Genomic DNA, 19,097 nt, shown 5'->3' on the forward strand with positions numbered 1-19,097 from the left:
CTCTGGCAAGCACACCTCCACCAAGCCCCTTGACTATTGCCATAGTGATCTCTGGGGACCAAGTTCTGAGAAGTCCACAGGGGGTGGAAGATATTTCTTGAGCATCATTGATGATTTCAGCAGAAAAGTCTGGGTATGGATCTTAAAAGAGAAATCGGAAACTTTTGATAGGTTCAAGACATGGTGCAAGGCTGTTGAGGTTGAGAAAGGCTATGGTCTAAAGTGCTTAAGGACAGATAATGGCTTAGAATTTCTATCAAAGGAATTTGATTCTTTCTGCAAGGTGAAGGGTATTAAAAGGCACAGAACCGCACCAGGCAATCCTCAACAAAATGGGACTGCAGAGCGTATGAACAGGACCCTTCTCGAGAGGGTGAGGTGCATGATGCTCACTGCAGGTGTACCCAAGAAGTTTTGGGCAGAGGCTGTATCAACTGCAGCTAAGCTAATCAACAAGTGTCCGAGTTCAGCCATAGCTCATGACACACCAGACAACAGGTGGTATGGAAACCTTGGTGGGTATCAGAAACTGAAGATCTTTGGTTGCAGGGCTTTTGCCCATATCAGACAGGGGAAATTGGAGCCAAGGGCTCTAAAGTGCATTTTCTTGGGTTATCAAGATGGAGTAAAAGGCTATAGACTATAGAGCACCGAGCCTGGAAATCAAAAGATTATAATTAGCAGAGATGTGGTATTTGATGAGTCAACAATGCCATACAAGACTGCTGATCAGAATGAAAGATTTCAGCAACCTCCAACAAATTCAGAAGTTGATTTTGAGCACCATGATTCTCGGAACCAGGGTAATGAACCATCTGCTCAAGTGGAAGAAGATATCCTCTCAGGAGAGGAAAGTGAGGAACCAGAACCTAATGGACCTGCAGATTTGTCTGAATCAGACCAAGACCCATCAGGTGCTGGGAATCTCAGTGACTATTTGCTGGTCAAGGACAGGACAAGAAGGGACATTAGGCCACCTGCTAGATACATGGATGCTGATTTTGTCTACTATGCTCTATGTGTTGCTGAGGAGTTGGAGATTTCTGAGCCTAGTACATACAAAGAGGCCATAGGAAGCAAAGATAAGCATAAGTGGATAAAGGCCATGAATGAGGAAATAGATTCCTTATTGAAGAATAAGACCTGGGTTCTTGTTTTGAGGTCACAGATTCAGCAGAGGCCAATATCTTGTAAGTGGATTTACAAGAAGAAGGTGGAGGCTTCTGAAAATGATAATGTCAGATTCAAGGCAAGGCTAGTTGCAAGAGGTTTCACTCAAGAGGAAGGTGTTGACTACACTGAAGTCTTCTCACCTGTAGTTAAACACAGTTCTATCCGAATCCTACTTGCACTTGTGGCCAAGAACAACTGGGAGCTTCAACAATTGGATGTCAAGACAGCCTTCTTGCATGGTGAGTTGGAAGAGACTATATACATGGAGCAGCCACAAGGTTTTATTAAGCCAAGAGATGAAGATAAGGTTTGTTGTTTAAAAAGGAGCCTATATGGGCTCAAACAGAGCAGCAGGCAATGGTATCTGACTTTTGACAAGCAGATGGAAATAATGGGGTTCAGAAAATCAGCCTTTGACAACTGTGTATATATAAGATACAAGGGGGGTACTGTTGTTGCCTACTTGCTACTTTATGTAGATGATATGCTTGTGGCAGGACCAAGCAAGGCTGAAATCAATTGAGTAAAGAGAGATTTGGAAGAAGGTTTTGAAATGAAGGATCTGGGGAATGCCAAAAGAATTCTAGGCATGGATATCATTAGAGAGAGAAGTGCTAGAAAGTTGTGGCTGGTACAACACAGCTACATCAAGAAGATGTTGGCAAAATTCCAGATGATCGATTCAAGGAAGGTATCAACTCCAACAAGCCAACATTTCAAGCTTTCTACCAGTCAGAAGCCATCATCTGAGATGGAAAGGAAACAGATGTCTAAGATCCCTTATGCAAGCATTGTAGGGAGTATAATGTACATGATGTTGTGTACAAGGCCTGACTTGTCACATGCTATCAGTTTGACTAGCAGATTTATGGCTGATCTAGGTAACGAACATTGGCAAGCTCTGAAGTGGATAATGAAGTATCTAGTGGGCACACAGGATCTTGGGTTGTTGTTTTGCACAAAGGATGGTGAAGATGGTCTTATTGGGTATTGTGATGCAGACTATGCAGCCAACATTGATAGTAGAAAGTCTCAGTCTGCATATATATTCAAGCTTTTTGGGACTGCCATTAGTTGGAAGTCCAATCTTCAATCAGTGGTTGCCCTCTCCACAACCGAAGCAGAGTATATTTCTATGGCAGAGGCAGTCAAAGAGGCCAAATGGTTGAAGGGGATATTGGGAGACTTTGGGGTGGTTCAAGAGGCAGTGACAATACTTTGTGACAACAACAGCGCTATAAGTTTGGCCAAGCATCAAACCTTTCACGAGAGAAGTAAGCATATTGATATAAAGCTGCACTTTGTGAGAGATGAGATTGGAAAAGGTGTGGTGACTGTGAGAAAGGTTCACACATCAGAAAACGCAGCAGATATGATGACAAAGGCTCTACCAAGTGCCAAGCTTGAGCATTGCTTAGACTTGGTTAACTTGATTGCTCGAAGATGAGGGTACTTAGATGAAGGTGGAGATGGTTCATGGATGCAGTCAAGGTGGAGTTTGTTGGGTCTAGAGTGACTGATCCAATTTCTTCGGCCCATAGCAACAAGCCCAGACTTAGGGCCCAAGTCAGAGAGTTTGTTGAAGTAAGCTGAGCAGCTCATTTAGTTACATCAGTTTAGAGAGTTTTCCCCCTTTTCTCCTACGGTATATAATCTGTGAAATTAGGGGTTTCTAGAGTAGTTCTTCTCTGTATCTCAGTTACAATTCAAGATTAGTTAGCTAAGTGAGTTTTCACAATCGAGCTGTGTTCTTCGATTGAGTAGTTAGCTTGAGGAATTGTGAGCTGTTGTAATTTGTTCTTTGATTGTGTTTGTGGAATAAAATCGTCCCATCCTTCGTCCGTGGATGTAGATCCTTTTGTGGATCGAACCACGTTAATTCTTTGTGTCGTTTACATTTGATCGAATCAAGATTCTCGTTCATCAGCTTTCTCACTGGGTTTTACCAGAATGAGACTGTACATCGGGAGGCAGTGGTGGCGGCTCGAGGGCTTCCGTGGGACGATGCGCTGCGGAAGATCTCCAATGGGTCAACGGTGTTGCTGAGGGTTGAGTTGACTACAAACTATAGGAAGAGTGAGGATGAAAAGTGCAGTGGCGAGGAGACAGCCGAGGCAGTGGCGGTGGCCGCGAATTTGCATCTCGATGGCTCCGGCGAGGTTTCTAAGGAGCCGATAAGACTCCATTGAAATTTTTAAAGGATTAATGGAACTCCAATTTTGCATTCATCTAGCAAACCATTTCCTTTTTATATGTTTCAGTTCATTACTCCCTCCGTCCCGGATAATTCGGGTCACTTTGACCGGGCACGGGTTTTAAGAATTGTACTGAAAAGTGGGTTGAAAAAGTTGGTGGGATGTGGGTCCTACTTTTAAAGTATTAGTTTTATAATAAAATGTGAGTAGGAATGAATTAGTGGAATATGGGGTCCACTACCAAAAATGGTAAAAGTGAAGTGTATCAAATTTTCAGGGACGGACCGAAATAGTAAACTGTATCAAATTTTCAGGGACGGAGGTAGTATTATTTAACGAGTGTGTTAAGTTATTCAACTAATTATTGTTTATATAATTTCCATCATATCATTTTTCATCAAAGAGAATACAATGCCTACGTGATTATTTAGGGATGTCAACGTAGTCGAAAACTTGTAGACCAACATGAATAGCTTGCTAAATTTATAGAGTTTGGATTTTAAAGTGGTAATCTAAAATATCACAATGCGATTAGCCAACAACTTGAGTATGACTGGCCCAGAACCCGCTGGGCTGGCCCGATAGGATGACCCTAGGTGCAATATTCTTTCGTATCATTTGACAATATTGATATAGTCGGTAACTCAATTAATATATCTACTCTCCATAAGAAATATTTTGAAATCTGAATCAAATGTTAAATCATTCTTATCTAGTGTTTGTAGTTTTTAAAAATGTTACACTAGTAGTGAATTATTTTATAAAATTCATGTACTATATTTTTAACTCTTGAGTAAACATTTATAATAGTATCCCACAAAGTTATGCCCCAACATATATGAATAACTAAATTTTCCAAATTTTCTGGAACTGTATTGAAATATTTTTATGTTTTATTTCCTCAATTGTTTAATTTACTACTTTTACCATTCGACTTTCAATTGTAAATTTTCCAAATTTTCTGGAACTGTATTGAAACATTTTTATGTTTTATTTCCTCAATTGTATAATTTGGTTACTACTATTTTTTATCATTCGAATTTCGTGATATTTGAAACTTGTATACAATAGTGGAACTAAAAATTTAAATAAGACGATGATGAAACTTGTTAAAAAAAATTTAAATAATACTCCCTCCGTCCCGACTAAGATGACACATCCGCTAATCGAGTTGTATCGGCTTCTTAGACACCATGCCGGAGCGATCAATAGGCAATATCGCATCCGCCGCCATCACCCACTTCAAATCCACCTTCAAATCCACCTTCACATACACCTCTAACCCGGCGGCAATCTTCCGCAGCGTATCTTCCCACAGCAGCCCACGAGGCACCACCACCGCCTCCAGATGGACTGTCTTCTTCTCGCCCGTGTCGAATCCAGGGACGACGCAGTGTCCGACAGCCTGAGGGAGCCTTTACTGTTTTCATAAGTGGAGAGACAAGACAAAGTAATGTTGACACCGTTGTAACGAAGGGGGAGAAAGCCTATTCGTCTCTTGAATTCGAAGTCCATGGAAACGGAGGTGTTACTATTAGGATTTGAGGAGTTAGCAGAATCTTCTTGAACACGCAGTTGGTGTATGTAGAATTGAGGTGTGTCTATGGAGAAAAGTGTTAGGAGGATTATCCATAGGCTAATATACAATATGAAAAATATGAATACCAAAATAGCCCTTGCACACGCCATAATGAGGTTGATACGATCCTCGCCGATCACTGACTTGCAACGAAGAAAAGAAGGGTGGAAATTAATCTACGCACCCAAAATGTAAATTTCGATATTGTAGACAAAGTTATGCCCGAACATATACCAACAACAAGATAATGCAGAAACGTGTAAAGAATGATTGAACTGGTAAAAAGAACTCAATGAATTGAGAATTCTAGAATATAAAACTCAAAGTAAAATTAATAACAAAAGTCTGTCTTTTAAGTTCAACAATGAAGCATTTATATAGGCAAAGGAAAATCCTAAACTTATGGAAAATAAAACTAAAGGAAAATAACTAAAAGAAAAATAAACAAAAAAGGAAAACCTAATTTGGTACCACGAAAATAATTACTCTTAATATTTTTCCATCTACTAATTCTATTAACTAGGAAACAAATAACAAAACATAGAAGGAAAGTGTGAGTAAATATCGGGTAACAATTATGATAGAATTAATGGAATCTTCTCGAATATGTAATTGTTGCACGTGGATTTGAGGCACCACCATAGAGAAGTCTAACACTTTTGAGCAAAAATGTAGTTACAAGTTATGAAAAACTAAGGATATTTATAGAGGGATGAATAACATAAAGAGATGCACCGAATCTAGAAATGAAATTGAGTGAATGAAATAGAGGGATGAATAACAAACAAACAAGTTATGATTATAAACTTTCATCGAATTCTGGTTTTACATATATCAAACTCGAGATTTGATATATTATGATTTTGCAACAATGAAGATTTTCACTCTAATATAGCTTAATGTAAATTATTATCCAACAAATAAAAGTATTTCATTTAGCATATTATGATGATGTTCAATGCCTCAAACGTGATGTCATTTTGGATGACGTACGATAGTGTCACGTAAGTAAGTCATCAAGATATATTAATGTTGAAACCCTGATCGATTGCAAAATAAAAACAAATCAATAATTTGGTTGCAAAATCAAAACGTGTCAATAGTTTGGTTGCAAAATAAAACAAATCAATAATTTGGTTGCAAAATCAGAACGTGTCAATAGTTTGGTTGCAAAATCAAAAACAAAACAATATTCGATAATTTATAATATTTTGGATTGCCCTCCAAAATTAGTCCACTTACATTTTTGGTAAATTTTTCTTTTTATCTCACTCTCTGCAATCACATTTTCTTTGTGTCTCTAATTTTCCACTAACAATACTCCAAAATTAGTCCGCTTCGATTTGTAATATTTTTACTCCACGAAGCCCAAAATATCCATATTTTTGTTATAATCTTAACTCACTCAAACAATCAATCTCTAAAATTATGGAACTATTTTTTATATAGATATATCAATTAAATTTAATCATTATAGTTATGGAGTTCAAATATAGAAACCTAATTAATCTCGATATAGTAGAAAAAGCTAAACATAGTGCGACTTGTGTGGAAATTGAGAATGAGTTTCGTGGTGTGAATCATTCTAGTGCGACTTGTCAGATATATTGTGTCATACAGGATTTGCCCGTTCTCTCCCCCGAACGAGACATCTTCTGTTTCGCCCAAGAAAGAGAAACTGAATCATCGAAAAATAAACTGAATCATCGAAAAATTGGAGCCTGAACTGCAATTAAAATGCATTCTTTTGGGGGTATATGTTACTTCTAATTCATAGTAGTAGTACTTATTTAAGTAGGGAATTGTAGAATTATATATTTTTTATTTCATTAAACTATTCTAGTGCACGAATGATTATCCATGTCAATGCATCTCAAAATTTCTGAGTAATCCGAATAGTCCGCTAAATTTATAGGATCAGAATTGTAAAATTTTACTCCAAACAAACACAATCCAACTAACCCACAATCCGAATAAGGTTTAACACGAATCCATATATAACATCCATAAGTCCATATAACATCTCATGTGCTATATTTTGTACTATTGCTAATGGATAAAGGCATACATGCCTTTACTCTCAAATGATAAATAAATAATAAATGAACCTTAAAACGACCAAAACGGAGAGAATAACAAGATAAATAAAACCCTTACTTAAGCCATTTGAGTCCAAATCTTGGAGCCTTATCATCGGCTTGTTAGAAGCTTTGCCGAAGCCATCAACCCGAAAGTCGGCCGCCACCGCCATCGCCTTCTTCACCGTACAACAGCAGCAGTCGTCATAGTCATCCGTCCTATACTTGGTGGTCAACGCCACCCTCAAATCCACCGTTGACCCGTCACCAATCTTCCGCAGCGCATCTTCCCATGGAAGCCCACGAGCCGCCACCACTGCCTCCCGATGGACCGTCTTCTCGTCCCAACCCATGTTGAATCCCGGGATGACGCTCTGGCCGGCCACTTGGTCCGAGGAGGCATGATACAAAGTAATGTTGACATCGTTGTAACGGACGGGAGAAGGGACTCTATGCCTACTGAATTCGAGGCCGATTTTAATGGAATCTTCTCGAATGTGTAATTGTTGCACGTGGATTTGAGGCATCACCATAGAGCTGGCTTGTTTGATAGCTGCAAGCATCAAGATACCGACGGCAATTGGCAATAACACAATGGAGATTGGAATGTCTTTTAATTCCCTCACAATCGACATAATGAGAAAAGGAAATCTAACACTTATTAAGTTACAAGTTATGAAAAACTAAGGATATTTATAGAGGGACATAAAGATACACCGAATCTAGAAATGGAATTGGGTGAATGAGATTCAGCTATACTCGTTCGGATTCTTAACAAACTAACAAACAAGTTATGACTTTCATCAAATTCTGGTTTTACATATATCAAACTTGAGATTTGATATATTATGATTTTGCAACAAGATTTTCACTCTAATATAGCTTAATGTAAATCATTATCCAACAAAAAGAAGTATTTCATTTAGTATATTATGAAGTTGTTCAATGCCTAAACGTGATGTCATTTTAGATGTCGTACGATAGTGCCACGTAAATAAGTCATCAAGATATATTAGTGTTGAAACCCTGATCGATTGCAAAATAAAAACAAATCAATAATTTGGTTACAAAATCAGAACGTGTCAATAGTTTGGTTGCAAAATCAAAAACAAAACAATAGTTCGATGATTTATATGTTCAAAGCTAGTATGTAAAACCAAAATTTGGCGAAAATATAGGAATTCACAAGCAAATTACCTTTGCGAAAATTTGGTTTCGGTTCGATTTTTTTGCCCAAACTGAACGGGTTCTAAACAAAAAAACCGATTTTTTTTAAAACTTAAATCAAACCCAACTATCTGGAAAACCGAACCCGAAAAAACTGAAAAATTATTTTACACCGAACCCAACTATAATAGTATATACACAAATTATTAAAATCGAATTCGGACTTTCCTTTTTATACATCCAAGCCGAATCGGACCGGATCGAAAAACATAAAAAATTGGCAAAAAATTAAACCGAACCGAACCAAAATTTGAGAAAAAAAAAAACTGAACCAAATATCAAATTTTCGGTACGTATCAGCTATTCAAATTTCGGTTATTTTACTCACCCCTTACTTCTAGGGCTCATGCCTCCAATTTCATACTACTTAGTTAAACCCAGATTTTTGTTTGATGTTTTCTCAGTCCTCAAGTTCTACTATAGCAGTTGACAATGTCTTAAGGTGAATAACAATCCAACAATCAAAAGACTTGGGAAGAATCAAGCAGAGAAAGCTAAGCTTATCCATCTTATAACACAAAAATTGCAGAGCAAGTAGGCACAAATATAATGACTAAATATATACTAACAAAAACACACTTATCTTAAATCAATCATCATATTCATATCAAACAAACAAACAGAAAAGTATATAAGCACAAAAATTCTACTCCATTTCAAATTTCAAGAACTAACCAAACCCAATTCTCAGCATAAGCTAACACAGAACAAAACCGGATAACCTTGCCTGTCGATCCATCGATATAATCTAAACCCAACCCTCTAACACGTCCCCGTTCAGATCCTCCTCAGCCGGCTCCCTGTCCCCATCGAGCAAGACAAGGCTCTCCACATAGTCATCAATATAGAACGACCTCGGAGCCCCATATATGCCAAGACTCCGACACCCCTGACTCTCGGGATTATACGCCACTAACTCCAGCCCATTCAGAGCCAGCAGAGCCTCACCGTACCTAAAACCAACCACTCTCTCGAACCCCCCAGCCAATTCAATCCTATACAGCTTCGTCCAAGACGCCCCCACGCCATACTCCTTCATCATCCAGACATCACACGCCTTGCTCTCGGAGGCATCGCTGTAATTCACCAAAGCAAGAGATCCCTCACTAGCAAAGAGACACATGCTTGCTACGCCTTCCGTTGCCAACACATCCGGCAACATCACTTCCCCAAACACCTCGCTATCGATCTCAAACGACAAAATCGAGCTACGGGAGCTGTAATTATAGCTATCATCATCATTATCAATCGGTTCGTAGCCGAGCCAATGCACAATCCCATTCAATAAAACTTGAGACCACATAAATTCCAAAATTCTAAGCTTGATATTAAATCCATCTACCGCTCTCCAATTCGCCGCCCCGAGCGAGAACACCTCCACCTGCGGCGGAACGCCGAAGGCGTAGTCATACGGTCTCCGGCAGTAAACGATTCGGACGACTTTATGCACGCCGTTCCCAATTCCAAACCCTAGCACCACAATGTGAGGCTCCATCGGATTAGTGAACGCCGGCGGCAAAATCACGTGATTCCTCACGGAAGGATTCCACAGAACGGCGGATTGCGAAGGGAAACGGAACAAATCGTCGATTGAGCAGACGAGGCCGCCGCAGGAGCCGACGATCCGGTAATAGCCGATTTGGGAATTCAGCGGGAAATCGAACCCGGAGGAGGAATTGATAGCAAAGGCTCCGTCTTTAGCGGCGAATTCGAGCAGGCGGTAGTGCTCTTGCTTTTTCCGCTCTTCGTAGTGGCGGAGGATTGTGCGATTTTTTTTGCAATTGGAGAGGTGCAGGGAGGTGAAATTGGGGCTTGTGATGAGAGACCTCCATGATTTCGAGACGGCGGTGAAGCGAATTAGCGATTTGACCGGCAATTTGAGGAGAATTTCGACCCAGATATCCGCCGGAAAATAGTCCGACATCGTTTGCTGAAAGAGGGAAAAAACGAAACCCTAAATCTGTCTTCTTTCCACCGACACTCATTAGAATGATTATTTATTTAATTTATACCAAAAATATCAAAATTTCAAAATTATATTACTAATTGTCATTATATTCGGGGTAATTACAATTTGATATGAGATATTTTACCAATGTTTCAATTGAGTACAAAATGTTTTAAGTTAACAAATATCATACAAAAAGTTTGATTAGTGTTACAAATTAGTACATTCCATCTAAAAATCACTAACACTATTACTTTTTCTTATTTTTCTCTAAAATTGTACCCTAAAAACATGATATTATTTCTCTAAATAGTACATTATGCATTGCCATATGGGCATTTTATTAAACAATGAATTCACATTTAACTTTCGGCTAATAATAGCTAATTATAGAATCGAAAGGATGAAAAATAAGAAAAAGTAATGATGTTAGTGATTTTTAGACGCAATGTACTAATTTGCAACACTAGTCAAACTTTTTGTATGATACTTGTTAACTCAAAATATTGTGTACTCAATTGAAACATTGGTGAAACATTTCGTCTGTAAAGTGTAATTACCCCATTATATTCACATATAATCAAATTTCTTATTTTAATGATTTTGGTTCTATATTTGATTTTTTGAATTTTTGCATCTGAACATTTCAATTTGTATCACAATTGGTTCTACACTAACAATTCCGTCAAGTTTTAAACGGTTTTAACCCGATTTTGATGGTTTTAAAAGTCTCATCCGGATTGAAACCATTTAAAATCGGTCAAAATCAGGTTAAAATCGTTTAAAAATCGACGAAACTATTAGTGTAGGACCAATTCTGATCCGACTTGTGATGCAAAAATTCAAAATATAAGTATAGGACCAAAATTATAAAATGATCGGGAATAATTTTGGCTTTTCCTCTTAAAAATTTTAATAATTGTGAATTTCATCATCTCTAATACCTCTGTTAAAAGTAATGAAAGAGGAAAAAAGAGAGAAATCGCAAACGAAAACGATGAAATTGGATTTCATGGTGGATTGAGAGGACAACTCATCTCCACACACCCAGTAAAAAACTAATCGTAAATTTCAATTCTTTAATTTGGGTTTCTCCAATTTTCGACTCTATTGCTCAATTTTTTTTTTATAATTTTCACATAAAAAGCCAAGTGAGATCTCTCTCCATCACTTCCCTTTCCATTTCCACTACAGCCTGTGCTGAATCAGAAGCCCACTTCAAAAATTGAGCTGCGATTTCTTCAATTCCGAGCTAGCCGAGTCGCAATTCGACGGGCATTTTCGGGGATTGAGTGATTCGATTCGCGGCGAGTCAATGCGGCGGCGGGGGGCGGATTTCCGGCGCCCGGTGAGGCGGAAATTTCCGAATGTGGTGTGGCTGGCGCTTTGTGGGTTTGTGATTTTGGTATTTGTGTTGGTGCTGAGGCGCGCGAATCAGCGGCCCGCTTCGAGATCGGTTTATACCAAGGTAAATTTATCGATCTGGTTTGTGATTTCGAGCTTGATTTATCTGTGTGTTTGAGTGATTTATGTTGATTTTGAGCTTGGATTAGTCGTAGTGGATAATTTGTGGTTTACTTTGTTGAATTTTGATGTGAATCTGGCAGTAGATAAAAAGCATGAGCTAGCTTATTGAAATGGATGCAAATGCAGTGGTAATTGTTTCTGTTACTGAGTGTCTAAATTGCTTCGAGATTGGAAGAGGGAAGAAAGTTCTTATGCGTACTTTGTGCCGATATTTGGGCGTATCGGCTTCATAAGGATTCGATGTGTTGTTGTTTATGTGAAGTTAAGCTTTTAACCAAGATGGTTTGTGTTACGATAGATGTTGAGCAAATGTGGCCGTATTTGAGGGATGTCTTGCACTGGTTTCACCCATGTGTTGAAGTTCAAGAATGTATTTCTCGTTTAACTTGAATAATTAGACTTGTAGGATTGGTGAGGTTATGATGATATTGTCTAATGCTGATGTACGGAAGATGTTGAAGTTAACAAAAGTCAGAACTTAAAATGTGTTCTGCCTAATTATGGTTAATGTTGCCTACTGAGAGGGGCACTGTATTAATAGGATACAGCTTACAATAGTTTTCGAATACTTAAAGCATAAAGTTTGTAGCCAGCGTAGAATGATTTAGGGGAAATTTATGTGATCATCTATTGTAAGACACCAAATTATAGACCTATCTTTTAAGGGTTATGCTGAGGCAAATACCTTCTTGACGTACATTATCAAATTTTCATACATTGCCATTCTCATAGGGATTGCAAAACTACTGACAATCCTTCCTGAAACTGTTTATCTAAAGACAGAAAGTGATAAAATCTCAGTGCATGAGTATCTTGAATTTGATAAGCAAATTTGTGGGCAGGTCATGTTGGGTTTATACTTTATACGAATTGAGTAGTTGGAGACTAGACAAGTGGTGCTTAGTTGATAATTGAGATTTTTTTGGGAGTTAAGAGAATTAAGTGCCAAAATATAACTGCTGTATAGTGACTCGGGTGAACTTCTACCAAAGCTGGCATGCTTGTTGGTAATTTAGGAATTTTGGAAATTCTAGGAGTGTCATTGTTGTATTTGAGAATTAATCATGAGATGGATTCAACATATCTTTCTGAAAAGATCATAGTGTGTCGATTTCTACTGTTTGCTGGTGTTAGTGCAGCTCTTCACAGGAAAGTTACTTGAAGGGAACTTTCTTTAAGGTTCTTGGTATAAGGCCGTTTTTGTTGCGTAGTTCACTTATGTATTAATCAGTTTCCTAACTTTTCGTTGATTTTATTATTGCAAATCTGATGTCAATATCCCTTTTATGCTATATATGCAGAGATCCCCTAGACATGAAAGATTTATGGAAGGCCTTAACATCACTGACGAAATGTTAAGTCCTGATTCTGTAACGAGGCAGTTGAACGACCAAATTTCTTTGGCAAAGGGATTTCTGGTTATTGCGAAAGAAAGCAACAATCTGCAATTCGCATGGGAACTCAGTGCCCAGATTCGAAATTCACAGATACTTCTATCTAATGCTGCACTAAGACGAACGCCACTGACAATCAGCGAATCAGAAACTGCTGTTCGTGATATGGCACTTCTACTCTTCCAGGCTCAGCAACTTCATTACGACAGTGCTACCATGATCATGAGATTGAAGGCCAAGATACAAGGTCTTGAAGAACAAATGAGCTCGATCAACGAGAAGAGTGCAAAGTATGGACAAATTGCAGCTGAAGAAGTCCCAAAGAGTTTGTATTGTCTCGGTGTTCGACTGACGGGTGAATGGTTTAGGAATGCATATTTGCAGAAGAAGCTGAAAGAGAATCGGCAAACTGCTTTGAAGCTCAAAGATAACAACTTGTATCATTTCTGTGTCTTCTCCGACAATATCCTTGCCACTTCGGTCGTCGTGAATTCGACATCTCTGAACTCTAAAAATCCCGAGGAGATTGTCTTCCACCTTGTGACCGACGAAGTCAATTACGCAGCAATGAAGGCTTGGTTCACCATGAATACATTTGGAGGAGTGACGGTCGATGTTCAGAAGATCGAGGACTTTAGCTGGTTGAACGCATCCTATGTTCCTGTACTCAAACAGCTCCAAGACTCCGAGACCCAGAGCTACTACTTCTCCGGAAGCGGAGGCGACAATCGGACTCCGATCAAGTTCAGGAATCCTAAATACCTATCCATGCTCAACCACCTCAGGTTCTACATTCCCGAAGTCTTTCCTGCCCTGAAGAAGGTGGTGTTTCTTGACGACGACGTCGTGGTGCAGAAAGACCTCTCGCCTCTGTTCTCGCTCAACCTGAATGGAAATGTCAATGGCGCAGTCGAGACGTGTATGGAGACGTTCCATAGATACCACAAGTACTTAAACTACTCCCACCCTCTCATCCGGGAGCACTTCGACCCTGACGCCTGTGGTTGGGCGTTCGGGATGAACGTGTTCGACTTGGTCGAATGGAGGAGAAGGAACGTCACCGGCATCTACCACTACTGGCAGGAAAAGAACGTCGACAGGACTCTCTGGAAACTCGGGACCCTCCCTCCCGGTCTGTTAACCTTCTACGGATTGACCGAGCCGTTGAACCCGTCCTGGCATGTGCTGGGCCTTGGCTACACGAACATCGATCCACACTTGATCGAGAAAGGAGCGGTCCTGCACTTCAACGGGAACTCGAAGCCCTGGCTTAAGATCGGGATGGAGAAATACAAGCCCCTTTGGGATAAATACGTCGATTACAGCCATCCGCTGATGCAGCACTGCAACGTCCATTAGATTCGTTCGAGAAACCGGGAGCTCTCTGCATTTGCAAAACCCAAGTTTTGAAGCCGGATTGTTTTGTACACATGGGATGGTTAGTAGCAGCCTTGCAGGGTAAGTTTATTTTAGCCATTGATGTTTTAGTTATTACAAACGTTTGTTGAGTTCATTGTTGTAATATAATGTTAAGCAATAGCATATAGTTTCTTGTTTAATTAATCTTTCTCTGCTCTGTCCAAGAATTGTTGCTACATATATTTATCACATGTCATTCTCAATCTATTTGCTTGCCTAGTTTTGAACTCTGTGTCTATTGAAAATGCTTCTACTATAATGTTAGCTCGCCATCTCTTTGGCTTGAGCATTTTGTAATAATTAAAATTTTTTTATCAGTGTACATCTTTTATCTTCATCTGTTAAGAAGAGAACAAGAACACTACTTGCTTAGAAAAATTGCAAACAGCTTCTCATCTCTCTCTCTCATCAATGCTTCAAACACTGATTACTACGAAATTCATCAGACAACAATGTCTTGATGAGCCCTAGCAGCCTCTCAGCGCCAGGGCCGGGTCTGAACACCGAATCATCGCCTCGTATCGCGCAAGGATCGGCCCCGCCTTCCGAGCTGCCTACGCACCACGCCCCGGGAGCGAAACGGTTCGTCGGCCGCATGAGCAGCTCGCGGTCGATCTTGTCCAGAACCGGATCGTCCTTGTGGAACTTTCTGGCGAAGGGCGAGCTGCTGTTCATCATCTTGTTGAAGTCCCGCATCGTCAGGGACCTCGGGTGCTGCTTCGGAGGCGTGTCCCAAGCGATGTAGTGGAGGTCGTGGCTCACGGCGGTGCCCTGAAACTCCTCGGTGTTGCAAAGAACCGTGTGGAAGTAGCCCTCGGGAGATGAAACGAAGTTCGTGTAGTACATGAGGATCGCCCGGGGAAGGTTGTCCCACCCCCATATGCAGTACTCCACGAACGAGCGCGTTAGAACCACCCAAGCCGACCCTGCAGAAGAAGCAAGACGCATTAACCATACTACCACTAGGCGAACAAACAGACGAAAAATACTCGATCCCGTCTACAACGCATGACATTATAAATAAGTAACGTTCTAGGATGGAGAAACGAACCGGTAAACAACTTAAAAGATGTAGGGAGGGAGCGGCGTTGAGTAGTCCAGGAGATATCGGATTTTTTAGACAAGTACAGGCCCGGATCGATTATGATAGGCTTCGCTCTTTGGTTCCTGGAAAAAGTATGATAACAAAAAGGTCATATTTCCGTTGCATCAAACGTTTCATGCTATAGGCTTTAAGTGTCGAAATACTTACAGCTTCCAGCCGTAGAGCTGTGTGTGCTCGATGAAGTTGAGCTTTCGAGACAGGTTCGAGAAAACATAAAGCATATCTGCACAATGAGTGAATATAGGATCTTCAAAAACAGAAGTTTCACAAACAGTGTCACACTACTAAATACAGCAGACTCAATGATACTTCAGTTAGAAGACACGGTCCGTAAAAAAAAATCAAACTTTATGCTGTTTTCGACACAATATAACAAGCCCTCATTTCGAGACAGGTTCGAGAAAACATAGAGCATAACTTCACTTGAGTGAACATAGGATCCTTAAAACAAGAGTTTCACAAATAATGTCACACTACTAAATATAGCAGACTTACGATACTGGCAATTGGAAGACACGGCCCGCAAAAAAAATCGAACTTTATGATGTTTTCGATGTAGTCTAGCAAGGCCCTATTTCAATACGAAAACCAAAGAAAGCACTCACTGCTTAATATATCAAGTTATCAACAATTTCTGCATAGAACAATTTGTATTCAGTTTCAATAGCAGTAGCTTTCGATAAAGATACAACTCAATGTAAATGGTAAAACCGAATACATACTCTACTATTTTAACAAAAGGTCAATGAAGAAAACTCATGGAACAGAGCTTTACTTCAACTAAACCCGAATTGGCTACTATGTCGTGTCTATGTTCAGGTAGTAGGTAAAGCAGTAACGAAAATGAAATGCATCACCTAATTCACCGAAGTGGAAATAGTCCCGAATCATAAGCTTAATTCAAATTTCATTAGCATCGAGAGACTAGTCACGAGTGCAAAAAGAATCCAAAGCTTTCTTGATTCGTACGAACCAATGTTCATATATGGTTACCATATCTAAAGAGTGAACAACTAGAACATTCGAAAAGGCAGTTCTTTTGATCCAACCATATCTATGAATACAATGTTGAAATACCAAAACAAGCAAATCACTACTAGAGCGCATAAAACGTATAAAAGCAAGTCTCCCTTTCGTCTACTTTATAATCACGAGATCAGAAGACAAACAAGGCCGGATATCATCAAAAATTTAACCTTATGAACTAGAAACATTTAAAAAAGATGAATGTGAAAGCATATAACGATAATTGAACGAATGAGGCAGAGAACTCACCATCTTGAGTCATAAGAGGATAATCAGAAGCACTCAGATTAATAAACCAATCCCAATTCAAGCTCTCCTTCAGCAGAATGGCTATAGCTTGGAGAGTGCAAGCAATCATGGTAGGGCCTTTGTACGTCACCAAATTCGACTGAGCCATCACACGCACATTCTCCACAGCGCTAAACGTCGGGTCATTCTTCACCGACATAGTCAAATTCAACCTCTCTCGTGGCGGAGCCTCGAGATCCATGTGGAGAATGTACTGGTTCCTGGGATGATACACGGCCTGCAACGTCCTCAGCATCCTCTGGCTATCGCCCTTCGTTCCAGAGATCAGATACGCGAGCCTTGGTGGTTTGACTCCAGCAACCTCCACCAATTCCAAAGACTTCCTCAGCTCAGATTCTATGAAATACCCCTCGGACTCCCCAGCATCCTCGAACAACACAGTGCCGAGTTCCAATTGATCCTCCCGGGCGTATTGAGACAGATATAACCCGAAAATGGTGCCGGTGAATAGAGTGATTGCCACAAGAAGATTCACAAAGAATGGTTTTTTCCATCTTCTGTCACTAAACATCCTTCCTGAATAAGGATTGGCATTCTTCCTCATACTCAATTCTTGCTATAATCTCCACTTTTTGAATTGAAAAGGGAAAGAAAAACTACAACTTTTTTCTTAAATAGTTACACAGAAAGGGCAAACAGCTCCAAGATATTCAAATCTCCACCGACAAAGGAGCTACCTTTTTCTTCAAGGGCCCCTTTGAAATGCAAAACGGTTGGCAAAATAAGGGTTCTTGAATTACCATAAATCAAGAAAACAAGTAGAAATTTCAAGACATAAATCAAAATTCAAAATTGGCTTTATTCCAATCTGCATTCACCCCCATAAAAGCTATCAAAACCAAACCTTCTACCTCACAACAAATCCAAACAACCAAACTACAAACACTAAAACATAGATACACAATGGGTTTCCCCCAAGATTCAATCTTTCCAATAAAGAACTCCCAAAAACATTACAACAAATCAAAATCTTGACATTGCACCAAGCAAGAAGGATTCCCACTTGAAAATCAGCTGAAACAATGCAGTGTTTGGATCAATTTAATTGTAGTGATTAAAAAAAAACTTACTTTGGAGATGCTATGCAAGAAATGAAAGAACACACAGCTGCTAAGGTTGAGAAAGAGAGAGGGGGCGGTTTGCTTAAGGTTGGGATTTGAGTTAAAATTATAAACAACATACGTTATTAAATTAAGTTTTATCGATTAAATTTATGCAAAATATGACAAAATTAGGGTGTTGATTTGGTCACGAAATTCCTGACAAACGTTGAAAAATGGCATATGTTTTCACTTTTTCTTTGTTGCGACTATTTGCTTTTATTTTCACTGATTTATGAAAAGAGAGTGTTTTCTTACAAGAAAATTTATTACAATTACTGTTAGATTTTATTGTGAAAACGATACTAAGCTACCAACCAGGAATTAAATATATGAATTATTACCAAATGTTGTTCAACAATAGATACCATCGTTTTTTCGTTGAGTTTTATTCTTTTTTTCCCATTTAATCATCAAAGCTTTTTAGGTTGAATGTCTATCTTTCAAATTTGACTTCTTTCCATGGTTAGCAAATTAGGGTAAATAATAGGAGAAAAAAACATTTAAAAGTTCAGTCCAATTCTAGTCCGTCTCTCAATTTTAAAAATAAGTCAGAAAAATTATATAGTTTCGATTTGTTCGCAATTATTAGATAGTGAAAAATTCTAGCCGTCTAGGTGCAATTTATTATTCATATATTTAATAAATACACAGTATTGAGCAATTAATTGATGGTAATGTCCATACATAAATTTTCGATTGTGCATGTCATATTCGATACAAGTCCAAAAAAAATAGATAATTGAGAATAAATCCAAATTTCGAGGGTTTTTCTAGATGATTTTCAAAGTTGTGAGACAGTCCAAAATTTGACCAAACATCATAATTTTTTAGCAATTTGACTCGTCAATTATTATGTTACGTGAATGAAATCTACTCGATGCACACTTTGAGTAACCGGCAACAAGTTTCAGGGGTTGGGTGGTGGCCGCCGTCCCTAGATTGTCAAATTATTTAACTTTTCTTAAGGTTGACTTGATACGTTATGACTATTCCAGCTCTTCATAATTTTTAAAC

At 39.1% G+C, this 19,097-nt stretch overlaps 3 protein-coding genes across 5 annotated transcripts; 1 reads left to right on the forward strand and 2 right to left on the reverse strand.

The window, feature by feature from the left end:
* Window positions 1-8,831: 8,831 nt before the first annotated feature.
* On the reverse strand, window positions 8,832-10,236 carry LOC148926947 (F-box/kelch-repeat protein At3g23880-like). The gene has a single exon (XM_089058165.1). It carries the CDS (start codon window positions 10,174-10,176, stop codon window positions 9,001-9,003), a length of 1,176 nt encoding a protein of 391 aa, XP_088914291.1. The 5' UTR covers window positions 10,177-10,236; the 3' UTR covers window positions 8,832-9,000.
* A 975-nt stretch (window positions 10,237-11,211) lies between these two features.
* GAUT10 (galacturonosyltransferase 10) lies at window positions 11,212-14,747 on the forward strand. The gene is made up of 2 exons (XM_089058651.1): window positions 11,212-11,668; window positions 13,029-14,747. The coding sequence occupies exons 1-2, from the start codon at window positions 11,516-11,518 to the stop codon at window positions 14,478-14,480; spliced, it is 1,605 nt and encodes a 534-aa protein (XP_088914777.1). The 5' UTR covers window positions 11,212-11,515; the 3' UTR covers window positions 14,481-14,747.
* A 29-nt stretch (window positions 14,748-14,776) lies between these two features.
* Window positions 14,777-18,223, reverse strand: LOC148926949 (beta-glucuronosyltransferase GlcAT14A-like). 3 transcript variants are annotated; one of them, XM_089058654.1, is made up of 5 exons: window positions 18,051-18,223; window positions 16,921-17,496; window positions 15,793-15,868; window positions 15,592-15,707; window positions 14,777-15,466 (listed from the first exon to the last, which is right to left on the reverse strand). In XM_089058654.1, the coding sequence occupies exons 2-5, from the start codon at window positions 17,489-17,491 to the stop codon at window positions 14,949-14,951; spliced, it is 1,281 nt and encodes a 426-aa protein (XP_088914780.1). In that variant the 5' UTR covers window positions 17,492-17,496; window positions 18,051-18,223; the 3' UTR covers window positions 14,777-14,948. The 3 variants fall into 3 exon arrangements, with proteins under 3 accessions (XP_088914780.1, XP_088914779.1, XP_088914778.1); XM_089058653.1 differs by having other exon boundaries at window positions 16,921-17,675; window positions 18,051-18,222; XM_089058652.1 differs by having other exon boundaries at window positions 16,921-18,222.
* Window positions 18,224-19,097: the final 874 nt, after the last annotated feature.

This window comes from Salvia hispanica, chromosome 5 (assembly GCF_029641045.1).
Source record: "Salvia hispanica isolate PSC_SH4W2 chromosome 5, Shi_PSC_v1, whole genome shotgun sequence".
In the NCBI taxonomy this organism is placed as follows: Eukaryota; Viridiplantae; Streptophyta; class Magnoliopsida; order Lamiales; family Lamiaceae; genus Salvia; species Salvia hispanica.